This window comes from Vicugna pacos, chromosome 23 (genome assembly GCF_048564905.1).
Source record: "Vicugna pacos chromosome 23, VicPac4, whole genome shotgun sequence".
Classification (NCBI taxonomy): Eukaryota; Metazoa; Chordata; class Mammalia; order Artiodactyla; family Camelidae; genus Vicugna; species Vicugna pacos.
This window is the reverse complement of record NC_133009.1, coordinates 37,825,681-37,838,512: the sequence shown is the minus strand read 5'-3', so window position 1 is coordinate 37,838,512 and position 12,832 is coordinate 37,825,681. Positions and strand designations below refer to the sequence as shown.

At 61.9% G+C, this 12,832-nt stretch overlaps 1 protein-coding gene across 1 annotated transcript; it reads left to right on the top strand.

The window, feature by feature from the left end:
- Positions 1-7,031: 7,031 nt before the first annotated feature.
- Positions 7,032-9,510, top strand: PHLDA3 (pleckstrin homology like domain family A member 3). Its single transcript, XM_031675884.2, has 2 exons — positions 7,032-7,711; positions 9,045-9,510. The coding sequence occupies exon 1, from the start codon at positions 7,047-7,049 to the stop codon at positions 7,647-7,649; it is 603 nt and encodes a 200-aa protein (XP_031531744.2). The 5' UTR covers positions 7,032-7,046; the 3' UTR covers positions 7,650-7,711; positions 9,045-9,510.
- Positions 9,511-12,832: the final 3,322 nt, after the last annotated feature.

Here is a 12,832-nt window from a genome sequence, read left to right as displayed (position 1 = left end):
TGAAAATTCCGGAAGCAGGTTATGGTGAATAAGGCGCTTAGTGGGCACTTTCTGTGCCCAGACAAGCCCCGGCCCTGGGCCTCCCACACTTCCACTCCGTGACCTCAGCCTGACTCCTCCAGAGGGTTCAAAGGCTCGGTCCTGGCCACCTGGGGTGCTTCTCTCCACTGAGGGACTGAGGGAAGTCCCTGGCCCCCTGCTTCATGGCCTGCCTCCTGGGGACACCCACCTGCCCATCCCTTGTGGCTGTGCTGTCTGACCCCTTAGGCTGGATCACAGATCTGCCCTGTCGTCCAGGCACGAGGTAGCCCTGCTTTGCTCTACCTATTTGAAGTCCACGTGGCTTCAAATGGCCACACATGGCCACGTGGCTTGTTCTAGCCTCTACATTGAGACGAGAATGACTTGTGTCATTTGGGGGCAGAACTTAGGAGCCACTGTGTGAGTCACCACATCCTTCTTCCCGTCACAGAGAGGCTGGAGGAGTGTGTCACGATGGGGTTGCTGTCAGCCTTGATCCGTCTGGACCACAGTGAGCAGAATCTCCTCTGATGCCTGTGTAGGGTGTGAGTTGGGAGCAGGGAGCCTTTACTGAGCTGACCCTTTGGGGTTGAGGGCGTCTGTCGGTGCAGCACAACCTGGCCCAGCCTGACTGCTGCACACACCAGCACCAGCCTGACACCGGGACGTCTCTTTCGGGAAGCTGCGGCCAGGCCGGGGGACCAGGTCTCTGCAAAGTCAGGATGGTGAGAAGGAAGGCTTACCTGTGGGATCCTCTTGGGAAGAGGGAGCATCTTCTTTTGGAATAAGGAGTCATCCGAGTATGCGAACTCCGCCTCCGCCTGTCTGCAGTCCCCATGGAAAGGGAACTGTGGTCCACTATTCACCATGGCGGTCTGAGTGCCCAGCCCGGGGCCTGGCTCACAGAGCACTTAACTCACACTGGAAGGACTCACTCAGACAGGGAAGGTCTCCCTGTGGATCAGCCCCTCCACAGCGAGCCATCTCTTCATTTCTCCTTGACCCCAGTCCCAGGCTGGACAACTCACAGCCTTCTCTGCCTGGTCTTGACAGCAAGACGTACGGAACATCTCAGTTATCAAAACAATACATGTGAAGATTCATAACCCTCATGGGAAACATTTGAAGGTCAAAGGCAAGCAGGGAGAAGCTGTCGCCCACCGTCCCCCCCTCTAGAAGGAACCACCGGGGACACTCCCTCCACCCCTTTCCCTCTACGCACCCTGCACCCTGCGTGACTTTAGTGATGTCCTGTGAGTGTCTGCCCCTTAGGAGGGAAGGAAGAGCCCCCACCGATGCAGGGACCGTCAGAGCTGGAAGGGGATTCGGACAAGCCCCTCGCATTACCAAGGAGAGCGCTGCTGCCATCCAGGTGCGAGTGTGTACGAGCAAAGCCAGGCTAAGCGCGTGTCGTCTGTGGGGCTGGGGGGACTGGCGGGGTGATTCAGACACTTTCTGGTCTTGAGCTTTTTACGGCAAGGATGCATTCAGGCATCACCTGCACCCAGCACACATCACTGTTGGTAACAGGCGGACGAAGCCACAAACGAGGCAGCAGCTACAGTGTCGGGGTTTGGCCTGGCCCCCGACCCAGTGTCCCCCGAGCACGAGGGTCGAGGGTCGTCCCAGGGCAGCCCCTTTGCCCCTACAACGGGGGCTCCTGGATGCCGGGGGTGACGTGGGAAAAGGGACACTTCTGCAGGCCCCAACTTGAACCCCAAGCCCACAGTCCAACCTCCGCCAGACCCAGGCTGGGCTCGAACGCCTTCAAGCCCAGACTCCGCCACAGCAGAGGGGGCAGCGGGTGCTCCCGAGACGAAAGGGATCCCTGCTGAGTCAGGAAAGTCACTGCGCTGGAAAGTGATTAAAGGGCTGAGCGTGGGAGGGGATTTCCAGCCAGAGAGCCTGGCCTGGGAGCAAGTCTGGGCGGCAGCTGTGGGGCTCTGCCCACTGAAGGCTGTCGCAATGGTGCCTGTAAAACCCAAATCCTTCGAGGCTTGAAGCCTTGATCCGTTCTCTCCTGACTCTTTGTAGAAAAGCAGATCCCCGGAAAACCCAAAGCCCTAGAACAAAGCGCTCTTCATCAAAGGGATGCGGGCAGGTCAGGAGAAGTCTCGGGGAGGGGTCGGCTGGGGGGTCACCCCGGGAGAGGAGGACAGACCTGTAGACTGAGGGAGCTGAGGGGGCCCGGAAGGAGGAGATGCAGGGAGCCGGCTGTGAGCAGGCCCGTGCAGGTGAAGGGGGCTGCCTGACCTAATGGGCCCGGGCCCTGGGACGGACGAGGCGGGAGAGTCAACCTACACAGACATCCCCGGGCCCCATAAACTGGCCAGACCGTCCTGCAGATCTAACACAGGCTAGACAGCCTTTCTTTTACGGACAAGGAAACTGCGGTCAGAGAGGGTAGCACGGAGCTGGTGCCCCTTCCTCTGCATCAGCGTGTTCCACGCTTTCCGGCGCATCAAAACCACCTGGAGGCTCCTTAGAACGCAAATGGCTGGGCCAGATCCAGAGCTTCTGACTTGGAAGGTCTGGGGTGGAGCCTGGAATCTGCGTTTCCAGCAGGTTCCCAGGTGACTCTGCTGCTACTGCTGCCGCCTCACTTTGAGAACTGCTGCTCTAAACCCTTGCTACCAGTGTGTTCCATGGAAGCTTCTAGAAAAGCAGACTCTCGGGTCCCACCCCAGACCTACCGAATCAGAGTCCACACTGTAGCCTGAGAAGCAGTGGTCTACATCGCAAGGCCTCTTCCTTCCTGGGAGTCAAATCCAGGCAGCCTGGTTGAGTCTTCTAATCCCAGCTGCCAGGGACAGAGGGACAGCTGCCCGGGGCCCTGGGGGAAGCTGCAGCTTCCCGTGTCTCCTGGGGTGCGAATGGGCGGGGGGGCCACACAGGTCTGAGGGCTGCACACTCTGCCCTGGGGTCTGCTGGGCTGTGGTGCCCACCCCCCCACTCCAGGAGGCGTGGGTGCCCACCGCGGGGAGCTGCCATTCAGGGCTCTGAGCCAGCCCCCGCTTTCTAGCTAGCCCGGGTTCTCATTTTATTTCTAAAATATATGTGGTACATACATTTAGTGCCGTGTGTCCACCGTGACTGCCTCATACAGGAGTCTCACTGCCCCAAAATGCCTTGTGACCATCAGTGGCTGTTATTCTTATTTTATCCAACTATTTTATTTTTTATTTTTTAAATTTAATTTTATTAGTTGTTTTTGTTTTGGGGGAGGTAATTAGGTTTATTTATTTTTCTAATGGAGGTCCTGGGGCTTGAAGCCAGCCCCTCGTGCGCTAAGCACCGAGCTTCTTCCCGACCCCCCATTATCACGGCAAACGACACGCCTGGACCTCTCTTCACTCGTTAATTTACTCTCCATCGCCTCTGCTGACTCTTGACAATGAAAGAATGGGAACCTCTCGTGTGACCCTTTTTCACTTCCCAGTTTTTGTCAGTTGCATTACCATTTCATCCACTCACTCAACAATTATTTACGGAGGCTCGACTGACTGTGCCAGGCAACAGTCTAGGTGCTGGAAACACAGGGGTAAAGGAAACAGCTAAAACTGCCTGCCGGCGCAGAGCCTGCATTCTAGTAGAGGAGTCAGACGAGAAATAAGGAGAAAATCAAGACTTTTCGATGGCGATGTGTGTGGTGCAGGAAGTCAGGAGGGAGGGGATACAGTGTGTGTGCATTGGGGGCAGGTTTAAACAGGGCAGTCAACGACCTGAACAAAGCGCTGAGTGGAGTGAGGAGGTGGAGCAGGAGATGGCGGGGCAGGCGGTCTCGGGGTGGGGGGGGAGCCCCGAGGGAGCAGCACGCGGCCTTGCTGGAGGGATGGTGAGGAGAGTGGCCTGGGGATCCAGGCCAGGAAGCCAGGGCAGGCCCCAGGCAGATACTGACAGGCTGTGGTGCGCTGCGAACAGTGCTCTGCCGTGTCCAGCTGGCACAGTGCCAGTACACAGTCTCTTGGTAAATAAAATGGTCTTCAGCGCTTTTTCTACGGCTTGAGCCTCACGATGAATGATCACTGAAGAGTGTTTATCATAAGATTAAGTAAATACTGTAGAAAATAGGAGATACTTCTGGTGCCTCCATCCCACCCTCCTTTCCGCCCTGTCCTGGGCAGCCATGCAGAATGGACCGGGGCACCCTCCTCCCCACCACGTTCTACTCAGAGCATCTCCAGAGCACTGATCCCTGGAGCTGTTTTGTAGTCTCACCCATTCCAGCTAGACTCAGACGGATGGACAAGCGGTGCAGATCAGCCTCCCTGGGGGGGGGGGGAAGGAGGCAGGGGGCAGAAGGAGGAGCCAGCCCTGGGCTGCGGCCAGGGGATGTTCTGTCCAGCAGTTCTGTGCGGAGTCAGCAAGTCCTTAAGAACTGAGTGAGTGTCTCTGGGACCCAGCACTGCTCCAGCCAAGGCCCCAGGGGCTAAGCGAGAACTCTGTTCCCATGGGCCCTGTACCCAGGGGTGGTGCACGGCTGTCCTGCAGGGTAGGAGCGCCAGCACTCGCCCCGTCCCTCTGGATCCTTGTGAGGCTCACGTAATCCAACTCAGGTCTGAGCCTCTCCCAGAGGGAGCCACCAGGCAGACACCAGTTCTGGGAAAGACTTAAAATGAGCCACGCCCCTCATCCCAGGGGGTCATGAGACTGGAGGACAGAATTCCAGGGTCCAAAGACCTACTCAGGACACCTGGGAGATGTGGTGCTGGCAACCAGATGTTTAGCTGGTAATGACCTTCCAGCAATGGAGTGCGTCCGGCTGAACTTCCTCCCTGGCCTCCTCTTTACCCTCTTGCTACCCCGTGTTTCTGTCTTTTTTTGACCCATTTTCCTGTGTCCGAAAGCCTGGCGCCGGTCCAGCCAGTAACCTGAAGAGGACGGTGTGGGCAGCTGGTTCATGTCTAAAAGGGGCCCTGTGTACTCAGATGTCCACAGAGAGGTGTGCGGTGTCATCAGAAGTTCCCAGGCCCGCCTGGCCAGCCTCAACATTTACAAAGCTGTGTGACCCCATCTAGGCTGCTGAACCTCTCTGATCTCCTTGTTTGCATCTGGAAAATGAGCAGAATAATAATGATAATACCTATCTGGCAGGATAATCAAAATCACAGGAGAGCGCTCTGTGAACTTTCAAAGACCACACACCTGTGAATTCTCCAGGGATGGGAGAGGTCACTGAAGTGCCCCAGGCCCAGAGGAGGAGGAAATGTGAGAGAAAACCGAGTCAGGGGTAGAGCTGGTCTGGAGCCCTGGTTCCTCCGTAGAACTTTGGATCATGCAGGACTGTGCGAGGCTGGTGCGCTCAGGAGACTCCCTACAGGGGATGTGGGTAGGGCCGGAGAGAGGAGCCACGGGAGGGCTTGGCTGGCAGACAGGCTAGACCTGGGTGGGGGTCCCTAAGGCAGGGCTGTGGGCACCTGGAGCTCCCTCCACTGCCGCTCTCTGGGCCTCAGGAGTTGTCTGTCTGGGGGCCTCCCCTCCCAGGGCCTGACCACTCTGTCTCCCAGGGTGGTGGTGGGGGGAGCCTCTGGGAGTTAGGGAGGTGGCAGGCCCACATGTGCACGTGTGCGGGCATCTCCTGTAGCACATGGGCTGAAGAGCTGTGGGTGGGAACTGATAGCTCCTTTCTTGGGTGCTCGGGGGAAGGCGCCCCTCCCCTCCACACTGGACCTCCTGTGTGTCCTTAGGGTCTCCAGCGCGGGACAGGGTGTGGATGCAAAGAGGTCTACTGCTGCCATCATTCCATATCATTGTTCCCCTAATAATCTGTCATTAACACGTCTATGGATAGGTCCTCAAAAGACAGATAGTCCTGGAGGGGCTGACCAAGACAGGGCAGCATTAGGACCTAGGAGAGCCGTCTTCCAGTGCCCGGACTAATCTCTCTGGGGTCCCCGCCCTCCACTAAAGCCAGGGAAGTCGAGGAAGGAATAACATTTATCAGGACTCAGAGAGCTTCCACAGGTGTTATCTGACTTGCTCACTAGGGCTCCAGGAGGTAGGAGTCCGCTCACCCTCCCACTGGACAGACGAGGAGACCGAAGGGTAATGCAGTCTGGGGGTGGGCAGGACGCCCCCGCCAGGCGGGGAGCGTCGAGGTCGGAGTCCCACTCGCAGCTCTTACACCTTATGTGGCGCCCTTCAGCCAAAGAGGGAGGGAAGCTGCTTCCCACCCCTCCCTCCCCTCCCTCTTCAGCTCAGAATCCAGGGAAAAGTCCATTCTGGGGGGGAGGTTGACTAGACCTGCAGAGGGGAAGCAGCAGGCCTGGGGCGGACCCCACCGGGCGCCGGTCTAGGTGGTGAGCAGTGGGCCCCTCCAGTGTGTGCCACGGAGAGGATGCAGGCAGTGACACCGCCCGGTCACCAGTGGGGCGAGGGCGGGGGTCCTTCCTCCTCCATTGCGGGGAGGCCAAGGGACCTCAAGGTCCCTCTCTCCTCGGCTCGCACTGGGATGGGGAGGAGGAGGAGGGCGGAGGCAGAGGCCGCTGTGGGCGGTGGGTCTCCGGAGAAATCTGCCGATGGGGGAGGAACCCGGTTTAGGCTTGATCCCGGCCCTCCTTCCCCAGCTCTTACCGCAGGATCGCCCCCGTTTCTTCTGATTGCGCAGTGCTGAGAGGGAGCTGGCCAAGCTGGGGAAGGGGACAGAGGCTGGGGAGCCAGAGCTCCTGCGTCCCGGGAAGCATCCAGCAGCTGTCCGGAGCACCCCCACCCCGCGCCCCGTGCGAGTCCCAACCCGAGTCACGGCGCGACCACGGAGCAGCCCCCCCACCCCATTGCAGCAACCCCTCTCATCTAGGAGACGCTCCCTCTTCCCCCTCACTACTCTCCCAGAGCCCAAGGCCTGGAGCTTCGGTCCCCAGAAACCGAAGACCCGAGGCCCGAAGGCTCGGGCAAGCAGCCCCCTGGGTCCCAGCGCCCTCCGCCCCGCGCCTCCAGCGGGACCGCGCCCCGCCCCCGGGCCGGCCGGGCGGCGCGCAGAGGAGGGGAGAGGACGGGAGGGGAGGGGAGGGGAGGGGAGGGCAGGAATGCGCCGCGCAGGAGGCGGGCGCGGGACATGTGAGGGCACATCCCGCGAGCAGCCGCCCAGCGCGCAGACGGCCCGGGGAGCGAGCGGGCGAGCGGGCGAGCGGGCGGCCGGGCTCTCGGGCCCGGAGAAGGCGCGGCGCGGCGCGGAGGAGCGGCGGGGGCCGGAGCCGGGCGCGCCGGCCAGGCGGCGGGGGCCCGGGGCGCGCGGGCGGGAGCCGGGGGCCGCAGGGGCCATGACGGCGGTGCTCCGGGAGGGCGTGCTGGAGAAGCGCAGCGGCGGGCTGCTGCAGCAGTGGAAACGCAAGCGCTGCGTGCTCACCGAGCGCGGGCTGCAGCTCTTCGAGGCCAAGGGCGCGGGCGGCCGGCCCAAGGAGCTCAGCTTCGCCCGCATCAAGGCCGTGGAGTGCGTGGAGAGCACCGGGCGCCACATCTACTTCACGCTGGTGACCGAGGGCGGCGGCGAGATCGACTTCCGCTGCCCGCTCGAGGACCCCGGCTGGAACGCTCAGATCACCCTGGGTCTGGTCAAGTTCAAGAACCAGCAGGCCATCCAGACGGTGCGGGCCCGGCAGAGCCTCGGGGCCGGGACCCTCGTGTCCTGAACCGCGGGCGTGCGTCTTAGCTTCACGCTGCCCGTGGACGCGGTGCTCGGAGGCCGAGTCGGGTAAGCCCCTGGGGTCTGAGCCCTCCTTCCCTCTTGCCCTCCCGTCCCCTCGTTCCCCTGCGGAGAAAATGGAGCCTGCCACCAGGGTTCCGCTCAAAGCTGGACCCTACTAGGGCCAACAGGAGAGGGGACTCAGGAGGCCTGGGCCTGGGCACCCCGGGGCACCCGGCAGGGAGGTCTGAACGTGACCCTGGCGGGTGTCCGAGAGGAAGGGGGGCAGGAAGCTTCAGGCCGGTTATGCCCCGGCTCAGGGCAGGGAGGCTGGCTGGCTGGCTGGCTGGCAGTCTGTCCCTCAGGCTGCTGGGCCTCTGCCTCCACGGGGCAGGGCCCCTGGGCTGTTCCTGGGAGCTGTGGAGGGGGGAGGGACATGAGCTTGCCCCTCCTTTCTGCTGGGATGACACTCGTCCAGGAGTTTGAGCCGGGGAGTTGAGGAGGGAGAGTCTTCCTCAGCTCTCAGGGTCCTCCAGGCTGGCACCAGAACCGGAAGTGTAGCTCCCAAGGTGGGGCCTTGGGAGGGGGCTTGGCTCAGCTGGGCCTGGGAGCTTCACTACCTGTCATTGACGGTGGGTTTTGGGTCCCGGGGCTGAGCTGTCGGGAACCAGGGGAGTGGGGGGATGGGCAGTTCAGGCCGTTGACGCCCAGGGGTGGGCCGGTCCCCCTGCCCCTGAGTGCCCGGGCTGGGCCCAGGAGGAGAGGCTCGGGGAGGGGGTGTGAGACTGGGCAGGGGGTGGATGGGTGTCCGATGGGGTCATGGTTTGTTATTTGTGATGTCTTAATCCTCCCTGGGTAGAGGGGCAGGGGGTGGGGGCGGGTCTGTGGTCAGGAAGGCTCTGGGGAGGGACCAGGAATAGAACCTAGAAGCCCTGGCTCCCAGCCCTGTGCCCTCTTCCCCCGACGCCACTCCCGCCCTGTGGGAACCAGGAGCCGGTTGAGGAAGGTCTAATTGTCGTCTCTCCGGTGGAAACGTATATCCCTCTAGCCCCACTGCCACCTCCGACCTCCTGACCTCCATGCCCTGCAGCTCCTGGCCTCACCAGGTGGAGTCCCCGGGGCCTGGCGCCCCGCCTGGTGGTCGGTGGCAGTCGGGCGGTGCTGTCCACCCCACCCCTTTGACCCTCTCACGGTGCAGTGAGGGGGAGTGGAGAGGCTGGCATTCTGAAAAATGATCCACTTAGATTCGTCAGGCCTCTGGGATCACAGAGGGTTGTACAAATGCCATTTTCTGAGTTTCTCCTAAAGTGTAGGAGCAGGTAGGGAAGCCCTGGTCTCAGACAGCTCTGGCAGAGGCTCGTCCCCTGTCTGCCCTGCCCTAACTGCTGTTCTTTCTCACCAGCTGCCGGGTGCCTCTTGGCTCATGGAACAAGACTGCTGCATTTGGCGAGGCACAAGCCGTAGAGGCGTTGGAGCTGGAGCAGTGGCCAGGCCGCGGAGGAGCCACTCCGGCTGAGGATGAAGATTCAGCCCCTGGGCACTCAGACTCTCAGGACGCACAGGCTCTGGGCCTTCTGACTGCAGGCCTGGCCTCCGATACTGTGATGGAGAGCTGGCCTCAGAGCCCCTCCCACCGTGGCCCGGCTGTCTGCTTCACAGACTGCTGTTCCGCCCCTGCACACACCCAGAGGTGCCAGGCCTGGGGGAAGGCCGGCCCCCGGGGGCGGGGCACTGAGTCAGCGCCTCAGGACTCAGGAGGCCAGCTTGGCGCCCAGAGGAGGCACCACCCAGGCTCGCCTCTGGATTGTCTTTGCGGGGTCGCTGATGGGGTCACACTTGGGGATCGTCTGCTGCTTGGGTCCTTCTGGGACCCCCACCCATCCAGGCCTCTCTTTGCACACTTCCTCCCCCCCGCCCCTCTCCTGCCCATCTCCCCACCCACCCCTCTGCGGTACTAGGTCTGGAGGGGGTGGGGTTCGGGTGGGGGTCCAGCCATTACCATTTCACACCTGTCCCAAAATGCAGGTGCCCTGCAAAGGGCAGGGACCACACTGTTTGCTGAGTGAAATTCTTTGCTCCCAAAGACCCAGTGCTTGGAGCATCTGTCTCCTCTCCCCTACTTTCCCAGTCCACACCCTGTCCCCAGATCTCCAGCCTGGGGGGGGAGGGTCACTGCAACAGGGTCTCAGAGGAGGGAGGGCCGGGAGGCCCAGACTGAGGGGCGTCGCTCTGGCCCGCTCAGTGTTGACAGACGCCCCTCTGCCTGCTCTCCTGGAGGGGCGGCCCTGCGCCCTGGGCAGGACCTGTCCCCTGTCCTGCACACCCCCAGCCTTTTTGTGCACCACGTCTTCCTTCCTGGGCGGTTTAAATGGGAGAACTTCAGCATCAGGGAGTCCGAGGTAGAGATGGGGCTGCCCAGAGTTACACAGAAGCCACCAAGCGGGCCCGCCACGTGCAGCCCCCCCGTCGCAAAGCAGCGGCCTGCTTCAGAGTCTGGCAGGAGAAGGGGGCTGAGCGGCCCCGCAGCAAGTCAGAGTCTCTTAGTGCCTCCAGCCTGGGTGCCCCGTCAGACGCCTTCTGCTGTTCACCCAGACCCATCCTTTGTCCAGGGTTCTCTGCGGTTTCCTGCTTGTCGGCTGTGGAAACTGCATCTCACGATCGAGTAAGAACTTACAAATTACAAAGGGGTTTTGCAGACAGCTCAGGTATGATCTCATGAGGCCACACCCCCACCCCGTGGTGGCACAGAAGCATCTCCCGTGCCAGCCCTGACCCATGCCGTCGGCGTGCTGGGGTCAGCTGGCGGCGCCTGCCGTGAGCTCTGGGATGTGTGTGGAGGTGGTAGGGAGGGCGGTGTTCCCTTGATTCAAGCTACGTGCAAGGGTTAGCTTCTCCATCCTGCTATGGAACAGAATCCTTGCCCTTCCAGGGAGACCCAGAGGTGACTGGTGATGTCGGTGGGGGTTCAGGGAGGCGTCCAGGCCTCAGAAGGGGAGTGTTTGTGAGCAGACGGAACTGGGACTCGAGACACGCTCATTCAGCAAACACGGGAGACGCCTCTCGCAGCCGGGCTGTGCTGGGCACCGGGGGGGCGGAGGAGGAGGAACGTCTGGCCCAGAGCCTGGTGGGGGGGAAGCGCCACCTGTGCCAAGAGGGCCGGTGCGAGCAGCCCAGGAGCACTGGCACTGCCTCCCTGGTCCTTGGCTCAGAGGGCTGATTCCAGGATGCAGGCTGCGAGGGGCAGCAGGGGGCACACACCGTGGAGGGGGAGGCGGCCTCCAGCTCCCGGCGCTTCCGGCTTTTTGGGAACACGCAGCCCTGTCGCTTCCAAGTTGGCTTTGGTTCCTGTCCAAGCCCAGCTGCAGCTTCTCCCCTTGCTGGGAGAGGCCCAGCCCCCCTGGAGCGTGAGCTGCGGTTGGAGCCCCCAGCCCAGAGCCCCGAGTGTAGAAGGCGCCCCCAAGGGCGGTTTTGGGGATGGGGGTAATCACTAAGAGCTGTAGCTCCCTGGAGGTGCCAAGGACTCACAGCGCAGGGGTCGGGGTCGGGGGCTCACACACTGGGTTTTGTTTTTGGTTTTTTTTTAAGATACGTGACCTCTGTGGGGAGTCTGTCTGCTGGGGAAGGGGTGTCCTCACTGCTCAGGCAACGAGTTTGGAAGAAGGAGTGTGGGCCCTCACCCTAGGAATGCTCGGCTGGACCGCAGCGCAGGGTCAAGCCCTTTTCGGGGGCGCAGAGAGGCCGGGACAGTGCCGGCAGACACTCAGGAGATGGAAAACTTGCTCAGTTGGGCCTGAGGATGCTGCAGAGCCAGGGAGGGGCTGCTGCCACCATCTCTGCGCCCTGCGGCCCTGGCCTCACCCCTGCCCGATCCCTGAGTCATTGATGGGAAAGTGAGAAGGGCAAGTCCCAGCTCGAGCGGGGAGTCCACGGAGGCTGGGGGTGGGGAAGCTGCTCTGCTCGGGTGAGCTGGGGTTGGGAGCTGGGGCTTGGCCTGTGGCGGGGTGTCGCGGGAAGCTCGGAGCTGGAGCTGTGGCCGGAGCGAGTGGCATCGCGGCGTGTGACCCTGGACGCCGGCCTTTCCCGGAAGCTGAGGTGTATGGGCACCGTGGGGGTCGTCCCGCTGGGCCCGCGGACCCTGGCAAGATGGCTTTGTGCTGTACCAAGCTGCCGGAAGGCTGCAGACGAACCTGGGTCCTCTGGTCCACTTGAGTGTCCTGCGCAGAATGCTGCTCCTCCCGATTAACCCAGCCACCCAGGCTTCCTCACAGCAACAGGAGGAAATCCAGGCTCCCAGGAAGTGCACCCTGCAGGTCAGGGCTCTCTCCAGTGTCCGTCTCCAGCATCTCCACGCCGGGGCCCCGTTCTGGGACTGGCAGAGGGCCTTTGCACCCACTGGTCACCCCACGTGGGGGGCCTCCCCGCTCAGCCCAGGCCTAGCAGCTGCCCTCTGCCCCAGGCCATGACTCTCCCACCACCACACTGCTTGGCGCCGCCACCTGCCCTGCTGAGCGGCCATCCTGTCATTTGTACGTTCCCACTGCCTCAGGGCTCCTGGTACCCGGGAGACTCGCCCCGCAGGCGCCGACCCATGGCCTGCACAGCAGGTCCTGTGCCATTCAGAGGCAGAGGTTGTCGATTGGGTTGGACATTAAGGAGCTGATGCCCAGAGAGGTTACATGACTTGTTCAGAGTCACACAGCAGCCAGCTGGGACTCGACCTGCCGGCGTGCCTGCAGACACGTGCTCCCAACCCCACACCAGACGGTCACTTCTTACTGGATGAGCCAGTGACTGACGGGGTTTGGCCACGATTTCTCTGGGAGGAGGGAGCTCAGAGGTGGGGCAGTGAGACCAAGCACTGAGGCGTGGGGGCTGCTTGGCTGGGAGAAGGGACATCTGTGGGCTGGGGTGGAGGCCTTGTGGAGAGGTGACTACAATCAGTCCTGGAAACGAGTGAGTCTAACCACGGGAGGGATGCTGGAGGTGTCCCAGGGCTGGAGGGTCTGCGTGTGCCCACAGGAATAAGGCCCAGGGCTGGACTCCTGGAACAGCAGAGGGACACAGCATGGGGAGGAGCAGTGAGACACTGGGGGACAGACACTGTTTGCCTCATGACCTGGGTACAGGGCCTCCCCATCCTGCAGAGACAGGGACTGTGGGCTCGCACATGTGACACCATGTGGTAGTGGC

Bases quoted from the DNA above. Each gene is read 5' to 3' on its own strand.
- PHLDA3 (XM_031675884.2), top strand. From the start codon at position 7,047: ATGCGCCGCGCAGGAGGCGGGCGCGGGACATGTGAGGGCACATCCCGC.